Source organism: Tiliqua scincoides, chromosome 2 (genome assembly GCF_035046505.1).
Source record: "Tiliqua scincoides isolate rTilSci1 chromosome 2, rTilSci1.hap2, whole genome shotgun sequence".
Taxonomy (NCBI): Eukaryota; Metazoa; Chordata; class Lepidosauria; order Squamata; family Scincidae; genus Tiliqua; species Tiliqua scincoides.
Window position 1 is genome coordinate 114,730,822 of NC_089822.1, and position 21,957 is coordinate 114,752,778.

General features: G+C 46.9%; 1 protein-coding gene across 5 annotated transcripts; it reads right to left on the reverse strand.

Moving 5' to 3' along the window:
- Positions 1-209: 209 nt before the first annotated feature.
- LOC136640021 (protein bicaudal D homolog 2-like) lies at positions 210-20,727 on the reverse strand. Of its 5 annotated transcripts, none has more exons than XM_066614818.1 (9): positions 20,683-20,727; positions 15,462-15,681; positions 15,176-15,388; positions 13,886-14,038; positions 9,245-9,658; positions 6,049-6,813; positions 4,318-4,469; positions 1,694-1,895; positions 210-925 (listed from the first exon to the last, which is right to left on the reverse strand). In XM_066614818.1, the coding sequence occupies exons 2-9, from the start codon at positions 15,672-15,674 to the stop codon at positions 920-922; spliced, it is 2,118 nt and encodes a 705-aa protein (XP_066470915.1). In that variant the 5' UTR covers positions 15,675-15,681; positions 20,683-20,727; the 3' UTR covers positions 210-919. The 5 variants fall into 5 exon arrangements, with proteins under 5 accessions (XP_066470915.1, XP_066470914.1, XP_066470911.1 ...); XM_066614817.1 differs by lacking the exon at positions 20,683-20,727 and adding an exon at positions 20,417-20,646; XM_066614814.1 differs by lacking the exon at positions 20,683-20,727 and adding an exon at positions 20,417-20,646 and having other exon boundaries at positions 15,462-15,716.
- Between the last annotated feature and the right edge of the window lie 1,230 nt (positions 20,728-21,957).

The window sequence follows — 21,957 nt, forward strand, 5'->3', positions numbered from 1 at the left end:
TGGCTGCTCAACACAGTCACCACAACTAGGATGTTATCTACTTGACTAAACAAATATATGGCAGATAGGAGAATGATTAGAATGAGATTATGTCAAAGATAAAATACTGTAAAAGATTTTAAAGGAGACAAATAAACTCCTTTTTACAAAGTTACATAATGAATACACAATCCATTCTTGCCTTTAAGAAATTTTTTACCACAGTCAAATTAAGTGTTAGTTATTCTATTACATCTTTTAATGTTTTTACAAGAATTACATTTTATGCCATGGATTCCAACTATTAAGGAAGCTAGAGATCCAGGAAAACCAATTTAAGGCAGACAGCCAGCCAGGAGCTCACTAGCACAGTTTTGTACCATTACAGTGCAAGGGGAGAAGAGAGAAGGTGACAACACTGCTCTAACCATCCCAAAACCATCCCTATGGCTTCATGGAGCTGGTTTTCCATCAGCTCTCAATGTGGCAGTGAGCAAACACTAGTTATGTGCAAAACCCCACAGGGAGGTAGGTGGAAGGAGGGGAGAGAAAAAGATACACATCCAGTATGTGCAGCAGGGCAAGGAGACTGATTGGTGGAGGGAAGGACATTTGCCTCCACAATCAGCCCTGGTCACAAAGGACAACATAAGTGTCACTTTTACATTAGAGGCAACAAAAGGCACAGCATAACAGATCCTTGAGGAAAAAGCTGCACCAGAGGCAAATCCAGTAAGATCTTCAAGTTATCTTAAAAGGCACAGAGGGGCAGGAAGAAAGATGTGACTGGCAGTTTTTCCCTAGATATAGGGTTCTTGACCAGCTGCAGCTCACAGAGGTTAACTCTTCTGTGCACATGGATTGTAGATCTATGGGCACATGGAGGACATCCAACATCCAAGTTAAAATTGTTTAGAATTTCTGCATTCGACAATGGGTCTCATCTCTGAAAGGAGAAAGACTAGGTTAGAAAAGACACAGAATAGCACTGTCTCCCTGTTGTACCCATGCCAACTCTGAAACAAACTTGTACTATTTCCCATTTATGTAGTATTTTAAACAAAGTACACCATATCAAGATTACTGAGATCATGTATAACAGCCATGAAAGTCAGGCAGTAATACTGGCCTGTCACAGACAAGAGGGGAGTCCCACGAGAATGCAGGCTGACCCAGGAAAATAGTAACTAGTATTTAGTGCATTTGTCTCCTTTCCTGCTCCCTACTTTCATATCTGCTGCCACCAGCCCACACTATAAGATCTGTCAGATAAGTGGCACAGGCAAAACCCCCTCCAAAGAGAATTCTAAACACCAGGGTTTCTTCTTATCTCACAGTAGCATCACGAGCAAGGAGATGTGACAATCCACTGACCCTCTACATAACCAGGCAGACCAACGGTTACAATAGAACAGTTTTATTTTAAGTGTAAACAGTATAAGAAAGGTGGGCAAAAAGTGATGGCGGGGGGACTTCACAAAAGACTGAAATGTAACAGAAAACCCATGTGTGCCAGACCTTTTCTCTATCTTTAGCTTTAAAGATGGGGGGGGGGGGGAGAATGACTACACCAAAAAGTGAAACAAGTATGCAGGAGTCAGTGGGGTATCTCCCAACTACCTAATCATACTGAGATAATTGGATAGTGCTGTATCTGCAACAGACCTGTAACTTCAGCTGCTCTCATTCCCTTTGTTGCCCCTACTAGTCTTACCGCACTGCCCTTGGCTGGTCTGTGTGCCCTCCTACTGCCTCGTGTCCCCTCCACTGGACTCTCCAAGGACTCTAGCCGCTGTGTGAGTGCCAGTTTCTGCTGGATGGCCATACGCAACAAGGAGCTCAGAGTCTTCTTCTCATCCTCTGCAGCTGCCAGCTGCCGTTGCATCTCATCTAGCTGACTCACATACTGATCACACCTGGAAACAAAGGCAGAAGGAAGGTTCAAGGTCAAATGTCAAAAGGGGGCACAGTCTTACAGAACTATCACTTTTAGTACTGTGCATATACACTTGCTTCCAAATTCCCCCGAAAGCATCAAACTTTGCTTCCTGATGGAGGTTTAGTCCTTTGCAACCATAAGAACAAACTGAAAATGCACAGGTAAAGCCTACTGAAGCTTTTTTATTCCTAGTTATATTGCTTGAAATAAATTGCTGTCCCAGCCTTTTTAATTTTTGTATGTTCTTACTTACATTTTTATTGTTATATAACATTTTGTAAGCTGGCTAGAAACTTTGGCAGGGGAAAGGTGGGATATATATATTTTTTAATTAGTGAAGTCTTAAAGTAGGCAAGCTGTCCATGAATAGAACTTCAGTGTTATGAATGGCCATCTCCTACAACTAGCAGAAGTAGCTATGTAAACAGAAATCTATACAACTTTGCATAATTATAGAGTTGCAAAATACAGCTTTTAATGCCTCAGATTACAGCTTACCCTGGGGCAGAAGTTTTTCAAGTACAGGGTACATAAATTACAGTAAGTTCTCACTTAAGGTGGTTTCATTCAACATTGTTCGACTTCCATGTCTTCCACAGCTGCACTTCGTAGGGTTACTGAAAGCCACAACCCACTTCTGTGGCCTTGTTATGCCCCAGAATGCCTTGTAGGTAGCCACAAGGTATTATGGCTGCAACAATGCTTTTCGGCATGACAGCAAGCCCTGCACTTGAGTGTTGAACCACCTACAGTAATATTGATTTTGTTATAAGTGGTTTCACATGATAGGTTCTTGGAAACTGCAACTTCAACAACTTTAAATGAGGTTGTACCTGGTTAGTCCCCCGGGCCCCCTTGGCTGCCTTCTTCTGTGCTACTTTCCAGACCTGTACCAGCCTCTTGCTTCCATTCTACAGCCATTTCAAGGAAACCTATTCAAGACAGTCTATGTAGTAAGTTTATGTGAGCGCTAGGGGCAGTCTAAAATGGTGAAAACGGAACACCGCTATAATGGAAAATTGGGCTTATAAAATGCAATATCCAGCTCAATTAATGAAATAACAGCAATATGTACCTATTAAAATGGCTGTGAAGTGTCTGTGGATCATCCTGAGTGCTTCTGCTTGTGTTTCTAAGCCCCTAACTTCCTGAGCTCTGTTGCTTTAACTGGCTGTAGAGTCTTCTGAGCACAATCAAGCCTGTCAAGGAAAATGCATGGAGCCCTATGGAAAGTGAAACCAAGCCACAGTGCATGTTTACTCATGTGTAGGCAATCATGCCTTGGTCCAATGGAAAAGGCAGGCCAAGAGGAATGCAGCACCACCAAAATTGTCCCAATTCAATGAACACAGGTGCCAAAAACATTTAAGGAAGTCCCTCCCTCCAAGCTGATAAATGTACTGAACCCTATGGAAAGCAAAACTGAACTACACAATTGTGTTACGCACAAGCAAACTAATGTTTAATTGTTCCTTGCTATGTTGGCGTATTTTTTTCCTGCACCTTAAAACCAAAACAATTCAATGCTGTGTTCAATTATGTGGGTTCAAGCTGCTGTCTTCTCAATGTTTTAATTTGTTTGTTTTGCAGCATTGGGTTTGTAACCAAGTACAAGTAGCATGCAAATAATAAATAGCTCCTGTAAGTTTAATTCAAGTAGTTGTACTCTTCAGGGTGTTGGTGTGTGTGTGTGTTATGCCTGTTTTATTGCTGTGGCTAAGTCTGCTGACAGCCATAGGTATAAAACACATACAGGTGAGACCTCAGTATCCACTGATTTGGTATCCACTAATTTGACTCAACACTGATACCAGGGTCCACCTTATAACAAAGCACCAAAATCCATTTCCCTATCTTCACACTGTTAGTTATAATTTCAATTAGATTCCATTATTCACCCCAACTAGTGGCAGAATGTGGTACAGCGTCTATACCAATGCATTCTGGGGTGACAGTGGAGGAGCAAGAAACCCAGAAGTGGTTCTAAAGTTATTTTTCCACTAATTTGGTATCCACTGATTTTTTTTATCCATGGATAACGTTACATGACCTGTATATTCCACCTATATGACAGTGATTACACTTTATCAACGTTTTAAAATTGATTAAAATATTAATTTGGAATAAAAACATGTAATACTGCTTTCAGCCCCCCCTTTTTAGAACACCACCACCATCCATGAAAAAATGAAACCATTTTAGACTGCCTGTAGTAAGAGCCTTTGTTATGATGCTGGCATGAAATACACTGAGCAGGAATGATAGATGCAAACTCCAGAAGAATTCACTATCCCTTCACTTCCTGTCCGTGGAGCAGGCTAACCTCCTGCCTCCATTCTTACTCCCCTTGTTGTACTGCAGCCACAACTCTTGGGAATCAAGTAGGCCATCCTCCTAACCTGCTGGCAAACATAGCACGCAGGGCACAGAAGGTAGCAGCATCCTCCTTCAAGGCTTTGAGCTCGTGACGCAGCTTGGCCATGGTCTCCGACACCAGCACCTTCTCACCTTCATACTGGCCTTTGAGGTTAGAGAGTGCCGCCTCTGCTGTCTACAGAGAAAGATTGCCAAGGTTCAGATATATACCAATATCCTCTCCACCATAGTGGGTATACAGAATGTGTAAAAAAGCTGCCAACAGCTACAGCTCTCTCCTTCTCTACACTTAGACAGTTTTGCATATGGGATTTTGAATATGGGATGCAGATGGAAATACAACATCCTACCCACCAACTTCGGACATAGCTTTAAACATGCTTATTAACAAGCAACACCTCAAGAAATGGTTTCATTTTCAGGTTAGCAACTGGTGGCATGTCAGCAGAAGGCCTTTTCCACCCCTGAGAGTTTGTACAACTTTCTAACAGGGTTGCAGCCTAAAATGCATGGGGTGTTAGTTTCTTATTTATCCCATTTTTTCAGGTTTAAAACATCAAGTTTCCATCCCTATACCCAAGGTCTAGAACTTAATAGAAGAAAGTCTAGTACATCATCCTGCTAAGACGGAAAAAAGAGAAAGGCCAGAGGGAGAGCTAATGAGATGAATGTGTCAAGCAGCAGTACTATGAATAAAACCAAACAGTGTTCATGGTAGTAGAAAGGGAAGAGCTCTGAATAATTGAGTTCAGGAGAGGAATGGAATGCAATCCAACTGCAGCTGATGGGGAACACAGGCCAGTAGCCTAATTCAGTATTTCTCAAACCTTTTAGAGGCTCTAGAGCCCGCCGCCCAATTTATAAATGCCATGGGGTTTGGCGGCAGTGCTCCCTCGCCAGTAGCAGCTTGTTTAACACCCTTGATGTACATAGTTTAATCTGCTCTGTCAGTTTCACGCCCAGTTCAAAATTGGGTCACAACCCCTGCTGGGTCCCAGTTTGAGAACCCTTGGCCTAGTAGATAGGTACCAATTGCTCTTCACGTTTCACTGGTCAGATGCTGGAAGTTGCCCCATAATTTTCTGCGTGTGCTGTACTTTCTGAGAGTCCAGGTACATAGATGAATTGGCATGTCAGTCTTTGGAGCTATGCAATGACCTAGGTTCCCCCATATCAGACCCAGGCCCCACCCCCACACACAAAACCTGATTTTGGTGCAAAATTCAAGTTCCCGAGAACTTGTCTCAAGATATTACTACAAAAATACATGCAAAATATCTTTTGAAGTCTTAAAAGCCTAGGATAAGGAGCGTTTCTGGTGGCTATGCAGGCTGGGCTTTAGTATCCTGGGCAATTCCTTAACTGTCCCTGTGACTAGCAAAATCAGAGTAAGCTATAAGCTCATCACTATGCACGTTACATGGACAAAGAATGTTACTTTGCTATAAGAATTTGCATTCCCTTAGGAGTGCCAAGTACAGCCTTGGATCACTAAAGTCACTATTCACTGACATCTCCAAATCTACAGATTACAGCTAACACAAAAGTACAGTATAAGAAATTCCTATAACGAGAAGAATCCCACTGATGGATTACGAAGTTTGGGAAGCAGTGTGGCATGGAGGAAAAAAGCTTGCACATGTGTTTAGTGCATGAACCAGTACACTCTCGAAATATGGCAATAAGATCACACTACCATCTAAAGGAAACACAGTGTGTTGCTGCCCACTGCAACCATGCTTCCCTGTACTCACCTGCTTGTTGGCCTTGAGTACTGTGCGCAATGTGGCAATCTGCTCACGTTTTGTGCTTAGCAAGGACTTCAACTTCAACACTTCCTCCACCAGCACCTCCTTGTCACGTTCTAGTTCAGCACCATGTCCCATTGGGCTGTTCTGATGGACCAAGGACAGTGCCACTTGCAGGTGTCCCAGTTGCTCTCGCAAAACAGCTATCAGGTTGGCCGCACTAAGGGGCTCCAAGCCGCAAGGTGAACCAGGACTGCTGACTGGGGATTGGTCACCACTGCTGCTCGTCTCCATTTCTGTAACAAGAAGCTTCCTGGAGGACCGCCTCCTGCCCAGACTTCGGGCTCCATGACCCTCTCGGTAATAGTCCAGCACTACACGCTGAGGAGTTACACCATGGCAAGCACAAATGTGATTATACAGAGCTGCCATTTCTTCAGAAAAACCTAGAAGCTCCTCCTGAGCGTGGGCCAGCCGTGACTGGCACTCTCGTGCCATCCTTCTGGCCACTCGCAACTCTGTTTCTAGCTGGACAGCCATCTCCCTCTCCCTCCGTACTGCCATCTGGGCCTTCTCCAACTCTTGACAGCGTTCCTTCTCACCAGGTGTTGGACTAGCTCTGTTGCCACTAGATCCAGTGTCCAAGGCACGACGGCGCTCTACCTCACGTCTGCTGTGTAACTGCTGCTGGGCCAGAGCATCCTTGGTATTAGTCAGCTGTTTCTTGAGGTCCTGTAGATCCGAGGCCAGCGAGGCCTTCTCATTTTCCACCTAAGGATACAATACCAGTGCTTAGCCTCCTAAACATAAGCATAATCCTGCCTTCCCAGGTCCACCACAGAAATAAAGAAGGTTTAATTCCATTCCTAGCTCTGCCTAGGACAAGCCCTATCCAAAGTAGGAACAGGCTCCCCCTTGGCAGAACCTACCACTGTCAGATTCCACACTCCTGCCCATGTATTAAAGAGTTACACGTACAGGAGCAGAGTTTCAGCACTTTGATTTGAAACCAAGGGATTTGCAACCAAAGGATTTACTTCTACCAAGTATAGTCAGAGTAGAGCTAGTTGGAGGTGACCCAAAAGCAGATATTAGAGCATGGACCTTAATAACACAGCAAACTCCCTAAACTGAGTGCTCTGCATAAAGCATATTCTTAAAGGCCCTGGGGTAGTGGTGGTGAGATGACATTGTCTAGATCAGGGGTGGGCAAACCCCATTTGCCTCAAGGATCCCCAGTCTGGCTCACAGGGAGCCCCCAGTCTCCAATGAGTCTCTGGCCCATTGGAGACTTTTGGGGCCAGTGCTGGCCTGCAGCTGCTGCTAGTGACTGTCAGACACAAGCTGGGGGCCAAGTTTGAGCAAGGCCTTTTATAGTTTCCATTTTTTTGCTTATTTTAACCCCCCACTCCATTGCCTCTGAACAACTTATGTCTCCATGTGTTTCTAGCTTGGTCTGTATGTTTTCACTGTGCAAGAGGTGTGTGGCAAACAGTTCATAGTTCTCATGTGGTTCTACATGCCTGTATTACTGTTCTCATGAATATTATAAGTAAGCTCAGCAAAATTTTCATATAAGTTGTCTCTAATATATTCATTTAGGTAAATTTAATCAAATTTGAAATGTAAATTAATTCTTTTTTCCCCAACCCCAACACAGTGTCAGAGAGATGATGTGGCCCTCCTGCCAAAATGTTTGCCTACCCCTGGAGATAACTTGGGAATGAGACTACCCTGTTTTTCCAGTGGTTTACAAGAGCAGCAGAGACCCCGAACCTGTCTCTCTAAGAAAACTGGCTCAACAGGAGGCAGCGCTCTTCTGCTCAGCAGATAAGGAGCCTGTGGGTGAGGGGAGAGAGTGGGGTCAGGCTAGAGCATGACGCCAGTCCAGCAGGATGTGCAGCTGCTCAAAATAACTTCAGTGATTTCCTGCTATTAGCACTGCATACAGCAGACACTCCCTGCTTGACAGGAGCACAAGCACACACACCAAACTGTGCTGTCAGACTAGAGAGCAACAGCTCTGGCATCCCAGCAACTCAACCAAAATAGCTTTCACTTTGGCTTCATTGGGGATCACTACCATGTCACAATTCTCTTCTTTCAGTCGCTGTTTAAGATTGCTTCCCATTCAGTCTCTCTAATCAAAGGCAATGTGTCTTGCAACACTTTAAAGGCAAACAATTTCATTATGGTATAAAGCGTGGTTGTTCTAAAACCTTCATCTTGAGAAGCTGCGGGACCGCTGTCATGGCAATATGCTGTTATTTGCACATGTGTTGTCTTTGAGGTACACTACACAGCCAGCAGTTCCAAGTGATGTTTGTCCAACACTAGACTGCAGCCTCTCCATATACAAATGAGAGAATTACAATGTGGTTTCATGTGGCAGCCATTCCTACCTAACATCAAGATTTCCTCCCCCAGTTTGCTGTGTATAGAACATAACTTCCGAGAGGAGGGGAGCTTCCTGCTGTGCACCTCCAAGTCTGAAAGTAGAAAACTTAAAGAGGAAAGATATTTGGTTTGTTCAACTGCTTGTTCCTACTTCAAAGGAAGACATGAAGGACTCTCCTCCTCCCCAGCCCCAAAGGGGTAGACGAGATGTCATCACACCAAGCTGCTTCTGCCTCTGAAGCCTACTGCAAAGAAACCAATTATGACCCACTCCCAAATTCCATGTGTGCATGCCAGAGGACTCCAAAAGACAGATATGGATTACTTGAGTGGACCGAGGGAAAAGAACCTAGAGACCCCTGGTACGACAAACATCCCTGCACATTCTAAACAATGATATGATGGAGTTGTCCAAGCTAGAATCTCCTCCCTAATTTTGAGTTGGAGTTTTGTTTTTATACAAGAGAATGTTTGAATCCCTCCCATGGAGGGGAACAGTCAAGTGACAGATCCAATATCATGTTGGACCCACTTGTCTTAACTAGACTGGCCACCCCTTTAGGGTAGGAAGCTTTTTAGATTTTCATATGATCAGCCCTATACTACAGCTAACTGCAAACCCCTACCCTAGCCAACGCAAGTACTGTTTTTAATTGCCCCATCATTTGGTTGGTCCAAAAGAGCTTGCTCTTTCAGTGAATGATGTAGTCCTACAAAAGGAACATGCCCTTCTGAAACCCAACCTCTCCTTGCTACCCAGAACATTCTTCCCATACAGAAGGCCACCCTCCTCCAGTCAACTCACCTGTAGCAACTGCTGCTGCAGTTTGTGGATCTCTGCCAAACTGAGCTCACTAAAAAGGTCAGCAACAAGACCAGGTGCAGGTTGGACACCGTGGGGGGTGGAAGCTATGCCCCCAACACTGCTGCCATTGGCAAAGCCACTGTCTTGTTCCTCACACTCTGCATGGCTATTGTTGAGCTCCTCCAGGTTGGCCTGCAAGCTGCTGAGTGAGTCGTGGCGTCCTGCTGTGTAGATGGCCAGCTCCCGTCGCAGCTCCTGCTTTTGCTCACGCTCCGCCTGCAGAGCTTCTAGTGTCTCCTGAAGCTGGTGCTCTGCTAGGTCCCGGAGACGACCCAATTCCAGTAGCTGAGTCCCAGCCAGCACCAGCTCCTCCTCACGGCAGCTCAATGCACGCTTGACACTCTCAAACTCCACCTGGAAATGAGACAGGAGCTTGGAGCTGGCACAAAGATTTTTCCTCACAAGCACTGCTTCCCCCAATACTGCACCTGAAGCTGGGAGCCCAGTAGCTATTCTAACTTCAACATCATTTAGACCAGGGGTGCCCAAACCCCAGCCCAGAGGCCATTTGTGGCCCACAGGGGCTCCCAGTCTGGCCCACAGGGAGTCTCCAATGAGCCTCTGGTCCTCCAAAGACTTGCTGGAGCCCATGCTGGTCTGATGCAACTGCTCTCAGCGTGAGGATGACTGTTCGACCTCTCACCTGAGCCGTGGGACAAGAGCTCCTTCCACTACTTGCTGCTTCACATCTGTGATGCAGCAGTGGCAGCGAAGGAAAGGCTGGTTTCGCTTTGTGCATGACCTTTCATAAGCCTTGAGCTACTGCAAGACCTTCATTCATTCATATAAGTTCCATCTCTAAAAAATTCATTTATGTAAATTTATTCAAATTTGAAATATAAATTATTTTTCCTGGTCCCTGACACAGCATCAGAGAGATGTGGCCCCACTGCCAAAATGTTTGGACACCCCTGATTTAGACTGTTCTTCAGCATGGTACTAGGTCTCATTTAGGTGCAGAAGGAAAAGCAGTATAGAATGATAGGGTTGCTGCTGGTTAACATTGGTCAAAGAGACCTAGCTCACCAGTAGAAGACTGAAGCAAAGCCTTTTCTGTGAAGGCATGAACATTCTGAAACTGCCTTCTCAGGCAGATCTGTCAGGCTCATACTTCACAGAAGACAAGACAGTTCCATTTCACTAAGCTTTTAAAAAAAATCAAAGCATGAGTTAAGTGGGTTTAATACAAGAATATAGATAGCCGCCTTGAGTCCCTCCAGGGAGAAAATAAAGTTAATAATAATAATATTGTTGATTTTAAGTTTTTTTAGCTTGCACATTGATTTGAAGTACAAAGTCACAAAAAGACAACATATGCAAATTGTAAAATTCAGGGCCCTGTACATATCAGTACGACACTGAAACTGGACATTCCAAACAAAGTAAGGGTTTCCTCCTAGCCTATTCCAACTCAGTTGCAATGGTGCCAGAGCCTTAAACACACAGTACCCTAAAATGTGGGGAAAAAGATAGGATTGAAGTGTGCATGCATTCACTGACCCCAGTTCCCTAGCATAACTGCACTATCATGTGGTGAGGTGGTAGGTAAAAACACACATCTTCTTATGCTGTGCTGCTCAGGTTTGGAACTAGATATGCAGCTTCCCCCAAGACCAGGGGTGCCCAAACCCCAGCCCAGGGGCCACTTGCAGCCCTCAAGGACTCCCAATCAGGCCCGTAGAGAGCCCCCAGTCTCCAATGAGCCTTGGGCCCTCCAGACACATGCTGGAGCTCGTGCTGGCCCGATGCAACTGCTCTCAGTGTGAGGGTGACTGTTTGACCTCTTGCGTGAGCTGTGAGACAAGGGCTCCCTTCACTGCTTGCTGTTTCATGTTTGTAATGCTGCAGCAGCAGTGAAGGAAAGGCCTGTCTTGCTTTGTATAAGGCCTTTTATAAGCCTTGAGCTATTGCAAAACATTCATTCACTCATTCATATAAGTGCCATCCCCAATATATTCATTTATGTAAATGTATTCAAATTTGAAATGTAAATTAATTCTTTTATTCCCGGCCCCAGACACAGTGTCAGAGAGATGTGGCGCTCCTGCCAAAATGTTTGGACACCCCTGCCCTAGACCAACGCCAGACTTCAGTGCTCTAAGGCAGTGTTTTGCAAACTGCGGGTCAGGACCCACTAGGTGGGTCACAAGCCAAATTCAGGTGGGTCCCCAATCATTTCAAAATTTTATTTTTAGTATATCAGACTTGATGCTACCATGGTATGTGACTGCATCTGGGGAAATGTTACAGACCTGCATTTTTAACAGGCTACTCTGAATATGCTTTTAACAATGCTAGTCAATGGGGCTTACTCCTGTTTAAGTATGGGAAAGACTGCAGCCTAGGACTATTAAAACTCTTCCTGCTTGATGGTCACTTCTGGTGGGTCCTGGCAGATTCTCATTCTAAAAAGTGGATCCCAGTGCTAAAACCACTGCTCTAAGGAAAGATGGGGCATAGTTATCAGACTCTCAAGGTTCAGGGACAGAGAACAGAAAATTAAAGTGGGCCCATGGCATCTGCAGGGATTCTGCTCCTGGCCGTGCCCCCCCACAGATGGTCAAGTATACTTTGACAACATTTTTAAAAGTAAAAGCATGTTCCCTACCTTAGTACTGCAAACAGCGCCAGCTGCAAGGCAGTCTGATGCTTTCTAAAGCCACTTCCAGGTTGCATCAAAGCATGCGACCCTCTCCTTTTGCCCTAGCTTCCCTGAGAATGCATTACAGAAATGTTCCCAAATGCTTCTGCTGGGTGCAGCAGGGCCAAGGAAGGGGGTTATGGGCCTCAGCACAATCCAGAAGTGACTTCTGGGAGTGCCAGAGACTGTCTCGTAGCCCACAATCTCAGGATCTGTGGATACCAAGACCACAGATGAGGGATTACTGTACTCATTTAGACCAAAAGCTTAGCCTTGTGCAATCACACATGTGGAGGAACTTTTGAGTTCTTTATTCCTGCACACACTATTCCTTGCAGGGCTCAAACATTTTATACAAGTTTCAGTGAGGAAGTTCTTGGACATTCGCACAAATACGGGGGCCCCTATAGCTACAGATCCCGTATTCATGGTTTGCGTCTACAGGGCCTCCCCACACACACTCCCGTCGCCTCCAGTGGGTCTTCTGAGCCCAGCAGAGGCCATGTGTGTCCACCTGTGGCCTCAGACCAACTCTTAGAGCAAAAAAGCAACCTCTGGTTTTTCAAAGAACCACCAAGGGCTTCCCCGGGCCTCCTAGTGCCTTAATCAACTGGCATCCTTCAGTCTTGGAAGACTATGGTATTGCACTCTGAAAACAGTGGTTCTGGAACAGTGGCTGAAAAGGCCAATTCAGGAGTGACCATCCCTTCCACACTGGGAGCAAATGTAGTCTGTCCCTGGTGTGACTCCCTGGTTACAGGCCTTCCTTCTTTGCCTCAGTCTGTTGGGCAAGTGTCTCTTCAAACTGGGAGAGGCCATGCTGCACAGCCTGCCTCCAAGCTGGACGCTCAGAGGCCAAGGTTTCCCATCTGTTAAGGTCCATTCCTAAGGCCTTCAGATCCCTCTTGCAGATGTCCTTGTATCACAGCTGTGGTCTAGCTGTAGGGCGCTTTACCTGCACAAGTTCTCCATAGAGGAGATCCTTTGAGATCTGGCCATCGCCCATTCTCACGACATGACCGAGCCAACACAGGCGTCTTTGTTTCAGCAGTGCAAACATGCTAGGGATTGCAGCTTATTCCAGGACTATGTTGTTTGGAACTTTGTCCTGCCAGGTGATGCCGAGGATGCGTCGGAGGCAGCGCATGTGGAAAGCGTTCAGTTTCCTCTCCTGTTGTGAGCGAAGAGTCCATGACTCGCTGCAGTACAGAAGTGTACTCAAGATGCAAGCTCTGTAGACCTGGATCTTGGTATCCGTCAGCTTCTTGTTGGACCAGACTCTTTGTGAGTCTGGAAAACATGGTAGCCGCTTTACCAATGCGTTTGTTTAGCTCGGTATCGAGAGAAAGTGTGTTGGAGATCGTTGAGCCAAGGTACACAAAGTTATGGACAACCTCCAGTTCATGCGCAGAGATTGTAATGCAGGGAGGTGAGTCCACATCCTGAACCATGACCTGTGTTTTCTTCAGGCTGACTGTCAGTCCAAAGTCTTGGCAGGGTGCTAAAAATGTCACTTCCAGTTTTTCAAAAAACTAGAAGTCGCTTTTTTTGCTCTCATAGTCAGTCTGAGCCTGGCAGAGGCAGTGGGTGATGTGCATGGCCTCTGCTGGGTTCAGAAGGCTCTGGAGGGTGAGGGGCGATCCCTGTATCCATGGTTTTTCACTTAACCACAGGGTTTTTCAGGATAGATATCGGGGCTCGCCTGTATCTACAAATCAGTGACCCTTTACAGGTCAGTTAAGAGCCACAGAACAAGAGCACAAATGTAATTGCATTCATGAAGTAGTTGTGTTTTGTAGAACCTAGAAAATAAGTACAAACCAAAGTGGTACTCCAAATATGCATCCAGTGACTAGTTTCTCATGAAGACTGAAGTGCCTATGAACCCAAACATAGATAGAGCATACATATATATGCACACATATAAACCCATAGTTTACCTGGCTGCCCCTGAGCACAGAAACCTGCTTTTGCAGGGAGATATTCTCCTCCTCAAGTTCAGCACAGTCCTGCAACTGGCGCAGTTCTCGGGTCTTGACCTGTTTCATCTCCTCACGCAGCCGTGTCTTTTCAGACTCCAAAGTCTGGCACTCCTGGAAAAATGGGTCCCAAACCAGACACCACATGCCCTTAATCACAGGGTTCAACAAGGAAGTACTTGCTAAAATACAGTAGCTGTTTTCATCAAAGCTTCAATCAATGCTACATTTTTTCAGCACTCTGGGCAATAATCAAGAGTCCTCAGTCCATTTGGAACCAGGGATCACCCTTGCAGTTGCACCACACTTTGAAAACGCTCCGGACACCTTGGAAGCACATCACGAGACAACTCCCAGCCCTGCTCCCAAGTTTGCACAGTTGTGCTCAGAGGGCATCTAAAGTACAGCATGAAAGCAGACAATCATCTACCTGCCTTCCCAGTTTGGACAAAAGGCTGGGACTCATCATGCTTAGCACACAGGGCAAGGCACTCACCCATGGGTAATAGTTTTCATAACCTCTGCCTCACACATAGTGAGTTCAGCATCACATGTATCACAGCCTCCTTTAGATAAGCTATAGCAGCTACAGAAATAAGTTTGAACACACACGACAGGCCCTAATGAAGTTTCAAGCTAGTGGGAGAAACAGTAGGGTGTTCAACAGCAAGATAGGAAGGCTTCAAACTATTTTTAGCTCTGATTAGCAGAAATAAAATTATGCAAAATATGCAAGCATAATATGAATCCATTCAGTTGGCACAGTTTATCTGGTATGGGCAAATAATTTGACGCTTCTATATTTATACAGAACAGCCTATACTGGCAGATGAACCAATCAACCTAAATCCCCAGTTTTGATGAGGGCCAGGGTAAGGGGCCAGGGCAGGCATGGTGTGCTGAGGTATGGTGGTTGGGCAGAAGACTGCCCAAAGAATGCTAAGCAGGAGCAGTCCTGAATTTTGGATGGGAGATTTAAGGCTGTCCTGGGACAAAAGAGCCAGGAGTTGCTGCTGTTTACAGCTTGGCTAAGCTGAAACTGCTCCTACTGGAAGCTCAGAAGGTATACCCAGATGTGACGATCATGCCATGAAGGATTCCAGCTGGAAGAAAATAGTTCTACAAGCTGCCCATAGAACAAGTATTGTAAAAAAAACTCATTTGTACAAAGCTACTATGGAGCTTTGTAAGCCACCTTGGGCATTTGCTTCAGCATGGCAAATGTGGGATATAAATTTCTCAAATATATACCTTCCTCAAATCCTGCAGAGCCATACCGAGGCGTTCATTTTCCCCCACAGTGTTGTCAAGTTGAGATCTCAGGTGCTTCACATCACCCTGGAGCTCCTCAATGGTTTGAGTCAGACAGGCCTCTTTGGAAGCCGCTTCTCCAAGTAGATGCTCTTCTCGACTCTCCCCGTCAGCTGCTGCCCGTTTGTGACTGCTGTGGGACTCTGCCAAAGCCTGGGCGAGACAGGAGATGCAGATTATGGATAACAGCATATTTTGTCTAGAGCAGGGAAATTTTTCCACTCACCTCTTTCATGTGAACCAACTCCACACGGAGTACTTCAACCTGGCCTTCCAGTTCACCACAGCGTTGCTTGAGTTCACCATTCTCCTCTAGTACAGCCAAACCATACTGTGCTGCCTGAACTTTTTCTCGTGTTGCCTCCCGCAGCTCAGCTATCAGCCGCTCCACCTCTGCTTGCAGTTTTACTGGATCCTGTGCCATGGAGGCTGTTGGCATAGTGACCCTAGTCAAGGACAGGACAAGCAACTGTTAAGGAACCTAGGAAGCAAGGAAGAAGAAAGAATGAGTACCACCTGGTACAGAGAACAGCTCTAAATTTAGAGACACCAAACCAAACTCTTGAATTCCCCAACAGGATTTCTTTTAAACCCAATCTTCCCCCTACTACCACCATTTCCCAATTCTACTGGTATTTGAGTCCCACTGATCCCAAGGCAAGCCACTCAGCCAGGATAAACAATCCACTTCAGGCAAGTCAGATCTATACATCAAGATGCCCTCAGACACAAAAAAGGACACATTGGGAAGACTTTTTGTGGGTTTATCTAGAACATGGGTCTCCATACCCCAACCAGGGGGCCACATCTGGCCCACGGGAGGATTTGATATGACCTGCGGCATGTGGTGTGGAAGCTTGACTGTTCTGGCCCACAGCAACCTGCTGATGGGCCAGGAATGAAGAGCCTTGTGCAGAGAGCCTTTGTGTGTCCCAAAAATGGGCTCTTCCAATCACTAGTGGCAACCAGAAGGTCACCCCAGAAAGCAAAGAGCTCAGCTGTGTCTGCAGAGACAGAGGCAAACACAAACGTAACTTCTGCCTGATTCTCCCCAACATACCCTTTGGAAACCTGAGAGGAGTTTCAGATACATTCAGTAATCAGACTGCTAGACAACCAGTCCCATTTATCCAATACATAATGAAAGCACATTTTCTCATTAAAAATTAATTTTTCTGATTTCTCCCAACTTTACTTATTACTCAACTGTTCAAAACCTTTAACCTTGCAACACATTAATTTTCCCCAATCCATCCAAATAATTTCCCCTTTAAGATTTTCTTCCCAAAATATTGACTTAGTACCATATTTCTTTCAGAAACCCATTCCCCCAAAATTAATTTTCCTTTTCAAAATCCATTCCCCTTTCCCAACCCAATTTATGATTTAAATTTATTAATTTTCCAAGCCTTGGCACCATATCAGATATACGATGTAGCCCTCATGCTGAAAAGTTTAGAGGCCCCTGGTCTAAAATATACAAGGCTATAGAAAGAGTCCATCAAACTGAAGAGGTAATAAGATTCAGACCATATGTTCAAGAGCCATGGAAGCTAAAGAGCTCCAATACACACTAGCTAAAAACCTGGTTGCTCACATAAGATGCATTTTAAGTCTTTCTGGAGCTAATGATTCAGAGCTGGGTGAACAGTTAATTATTCTGGGGAAAAGAGTAGTCAAGATACTGACTCTAGAGAACAAGGCATGAAATATTTACTGGCTTAATCTCAGAATTCAGGCACGACTACCTCAAGTCCATTAATAAATATTATTATTATTATTGACAGTATTTATACACCGCTTTTCAACTAAAAGTTCACAAAGCGGTTTACAGAGAAAAATCAAATAACTAAATGGCTCCCTGACCTAAAAGGGCTCACAATCTAAAAAGATGCAAAAGAACACCAGCAGACAGCCACTAGAACAGACAGTGCTGGGGTGAGATGGGCCAGTTACTCTCCCCCTGCTAAAAAAAAGGAGCACCCACTTGAAAAAGTGCCTCTTACCCAATTAGCAGGGGTTTATACACTCTTTATATTTAGACAGATTTAACAGGGCATATTACACCATATCGTGCCAAACACTGGTAAATATTTAGACAAGCCATCACAGCCCTTGATCTGTCTAGCACGTTTGTCGCCCACTCTATTCCCTAGCATGGCATAACAGAAGGCCAAGGAAGAACAAAATGAAAGGACAGTAGCATCACAGAGACAGGCAAATTCAGTCAGCCTTTAAATATATTATATAAGGGCATTTCTGGCTACCAAGTGTACAGCTGAATATTTTGCAACGCATTGCTTCTAGAAGAAACTCTTGTCTTGCTAGGCCTCTGGGAGTAGGGAAGTTCAAAGCTACAAAGCAGTCACTGAGGACACCATGGAATGCACCCATATCCTTTGAACATGCCATTTGAAGCATATCAAGCAGCTGCTACTGACACAACTCCCACAAGACACAGAAAAGTTGATGGTTTGAGGCATGTAGGAAGCCAAGCTGTTTAGGGTACAATGGACCAAATTAGCTTTTTCTCTTGATCAAAAATCCACTGGCAGGTTAAGAACTGCCTTGTTGCAGCAGACCAAGGTCCACACAACATAACTTCCTGTTTCCAATAGCAGTCAAGGAGATACCAGCTCACAAGCAAGGCATGAAGGGTCTAGCCACCTCCTACATGGCCCCCAGCATCTGGTATTTAGAGATACATAGATGATCCATTTAGGACCATAAATTTTCATCATGCACCTCCTATTTGATAAAAATGGAATGGCAAGCAAGAAATGTATACAAGAAAACCTAAGACACTCCAGAAGGATCTCACTTCCCTTTCTCGAGTGTAATTTTGCTTACTGTAAACAGGCATTCAAAAGAGGTTCCAAACCCTGAGTCAAATTCAAACCAGGGGCTCCCCTTTCCCATATCCAGAAAGGGTCAAGGACATTATGGAAAGAATAGCAACTCAGACATCTTGAGTACGGGAGGGGGAGAGAAGATCATGAGTATGTCACAGCTACACTCAACCCATATTGTTCTAAAGGTTTGGACACAATTAAGGCAAAGTAACAGATCACTAAATGAGGAGTTAAATTAATGTACAGCAAAGTCCCCAAAGAAGGTGAAGATTCAGCTCTGCCTTCACAACCCAAAAAGAAGCCTGAACAATCTCTGGCTTAACCCATCCTATACTAGCCAGACATCTCTTTAACTTGCATTCAGGTCTTAGAATTCTGAACCTGAGATAAAGTCTACATTTCTGGGAGAACTGTGAATTTGAGAGAACCACCAACCTGAGGTGGGACAACAACAAAAGTTCTCTCCAGAAACTAGACTTTTAGCATCTGTTCCAGCCTCTGCAGTGAACTGAAACTGTAGTTGCCAATTGTAGGAAGCAAAACCTAGGGTAATTAGACACTAACAAAATGAGACTGAAAAGATGAACGGTTGCTTAACCCAAAGGATGACCATTTCAAAGTGGCAGCCAGCTTAACCTGCTGAAGCAAAAAGTCTTGCTGTTTCTTAGAAGTTATTATACTATAGCTACCATCCCTCAGTGGTTAAAATGGCCATCCTCAGAGAGCAAGGATACAGACTGCTTCCTTCAGAGAGATTAAGAGACTTCAGTTTTCATTTAGAGCAGGGGTGTTCAAACTTTTTGGTAGGAGGGCCACTTCATCTCTCTAACACTGTGTGTGTGTGGGGGGGGGGGGAGAATTAATTTACATTTCAAAAATTGAATAAATTTACATAAATGAATACATTAGAGATGTATTTATATGAATGAATGAAGGTCTGCACAAAATAAGGCTGGCCTTTCCTTCACTGCTGCTGCCGCATCACAGATGTGAAAGAGCAAGCAGGGGAGGGAGCCCTTGGCCTGCAGCTCATGCAATCAGTCAAACAGTCAGCCTCACTGTGAGAGCAGTTGCATTGGGCCAGTGTGGGCTGCAACAACTATCCAGAGGGCCAGAGGCTCACTGGAGACTGGGGGCTTCCCGTGGGCCGGACTGGGAGTTCCTGAGGGTTGCAAGTGGCCCCCGAGCTGGGGTTTGGGCACCCCCCCCCCAGTTTAGGGGGCTGACACCTGAGCACACTGGCACCACTTCACTTCCTATCCAAGCCATTGGTGGGAGATAAAACAGGAAGCTGCTCTGCCTCAAGGTTGTGGATGGCCAGCTGCAGAACAATACTGAGGAAAGCAAGTGGAGGTCAAGCTCTTCCCAGAGTGGTGAATCTGTGTCTGAGCCCTAATTTCTCCCAACTGCAGGTGGGAGCTTTCAAGGGAAAATTCCCTGCACACTGAGAACCAGCAGTTCCCGCTTAGCTTTCTCTACCACTATGCAGGTGGGTATGCCAACATACAGCTCCAGTGGGAAGAGGCCGTGTGTGTGCTTGCACTTGGGTCAGAACTGAGAAAGGCTGAAAGGCAGCATGAAGAGCAGCTGCTGCGCCTCGAACAAGCAGCAAGGCGGTGGCAGGCGCAGTGTGGCAGAAACGCCCACATCAGCATCCAGAAAAGTGAGGGCAGAGCGGTGGCGTAGCTAGGGGGCGGTGCAACTAGCCTGGAGGGAAGCCTCAGGCGGGCAAACGGCCCCTCCCTTCGGTACCAATCCCGGCGGGGGGGAGCAAAACGGAGCCGTACGGAATGGCACCGCCTGGGGCTCCCCGCCAGGCTGGCTGCTCCGCCCCCCTCCAGCTACGCCACCGGGTCAGAGCAGCTGCTCTAGAGACAGCGTGCGTGCCCCGGCCCACCAACACCGTGGCCGGCACGCACCAGCCGCCCGTCCTTCACAGCATACGCGAGACTCCGACCCCAGGAAGAGGAACCCCACGCGGTGCACACACTAACTGCCTCCTCGCCATCAGCTCCGCGCAACAGTCAGAAGGGCGGTCTGGAAGCCGGTCACTGGCTGGAGAAGCCAGAAGCCGCCGCTCCCCCACCGCCCCTGCCCGAGCCAGAGCTCCAGGGCGAGTGGCCGCAGCTGAGGCCGCAGCAGCGCAGGTGCTCCATGGGGGGATCCAAGAAGGGCGGCACCAGCCCAGCCCAGAGCGGCGCGGCTCACTGCTGCTCGGGGACTCAGCGCGGCCCCGCTCCAAGGGCTGAATGCGATGGGCCGGGCCTGACCCCCACCCCAGGCTGCTCCCACCACCGCGTCCCCGCCCGCGTCAAAACCTCAGCCTCACCTCGCGAAGAAGGGGCGTGGTCAGCCTACTCCAATCGGCGCAGTCTGCCGAGCGGGGAAAGAACTTCGCAGAAACTTAGCTGGGGGTGATCTCGTAGTTTTTCATCACACAGCCAGGCAGTTTCCCGCTCGGGCGGGGTCCACATCTCCCTTCTCCGACGCCGACGTCACGCACGAGCCGCAGCAGGCAGCGCCGCCGCCGCCAACATCTGATTCATCCTTCTCCTGCCTCCCCCTCCCCCCCATTTTATAAGTCCCACTCCTTACCCCTCCCCGGACGTTTGAAATTCCTCGCGCGCCTAAACGAGACACGGCCCTGTCCGTTATGGCTGATGGGTTGAGAAGCGAACATTTGATTGGTCTCTTGCCTTACCCAGATCCGCGTACTCGAGTTCTAATTGGTCGGTTCTCCCAGAGGAAAAAAAATCCTCTGATTTAATAGGCAGCGCAGCTCACGGGATACGCCTTCTCCGTCAGTCACTCAAGCCACGCCCCCATCTTCTGATTGGCTGGATCCGCTGGACGCCACGCCCAGAGTACTATTGGTGGAACAGCCCTCAAGCTAACGGAAGACTCTTGCCCTGCTCTCTCCTTTGAAGCCACGCCTCTTGTGGGCTTCCTCGTGCCACCCCATCTAACGGTCAACGGGAGAGGGCCGGCCTATAAATTAACTGACGTGTGTGTAGACCAGTGAGAAGGCGTTCAGCCTCTGAGGTTCGTTTGGAAATGCCCTCGCCCTTGAAAATGGGTGCGAGGCCAGGCGGGCGGCGGGGGCTCTGAGGCCGCAGTCAGGGCGAGACGACGACGCGCAGAGAAGAGAACGTCCCCATCAGAATGAACGGACGAGGCGCCTCAACGGGGGCCATGCGGGAGGGGGCGACCCAGTAGTGGGCAGCGCGTGAACCGCACACTCCTGGCATGACACGGACAGGCACGGACGTCTGCCAACGCCTCCTGTCCTGTCCTGTCGGCCCTCCATGCATCTTCCAGAGACTGCCAGCAGAGCCCGAAGAGAGTCTGGGGCCCTGAAAGCAACGAACTGCCTTCTTGCCAGAGCCTCAGTTGGGGGCAGCGCTCTCTGCATCAGGGGCTGTCCGAGGAGGTGCGGGCCACTGCTCTTCAGCCCCCAGCATCTTCCACAGGCAGACACCACTGTTGGGCCACCATCGCCATCGGAGGTGACCACTGGGCACAAGAGTGGGGGCTCGGCTTGGCTTTCCCACTCCTGTCCCAACCAGGGGTCACTCGGCCCACTGTGCAGCACTGCTCCAACAACCCTCGGCTGCAGTCCTACCCAGGAGTAAGTCCCATTGTTAAAAGAATATACATAATAGCCCGTTAAAAGGACAGGTCTGTAACATTTCCCCAAATGCAGTCCCTTACCATGCTAGCATCAAGTCTACTATATTAAAAATAAAGTATTGAAATGAATGGGGATCCACCTGAAATTGGCTTGCAACCCACCTAGTGGGTTCTGACCCACAGTTTGAGAAACACTGTGCTACCATGGTTTGTGACTGCATTTGGGGAAATGTTATTGAT

Coding starts and splice junctions, on each gene's coding strand:
- LOC136640021 (XM_066614818.1), bottom strand. CDS start 15,674: ATGCCAACAGCCTCCATGGCACAGGATCCAGTAAAACTGCAAGCAGAG. Junction 6,814..9,244: donor TGCAGCAGCAGTTGCTACAG/GTGAGTTGACTG, acceptor TTGTATCCTTAG/GTGGAAAATGAGAAGGCCTC. Junction 4,470..6,048: donor TACTCAAGGCCAACAAGCAG/GTGAGTACAGGG, acceptor CTTTCTCTGTAG/ACAGCAGAGGCGGCACTCTC.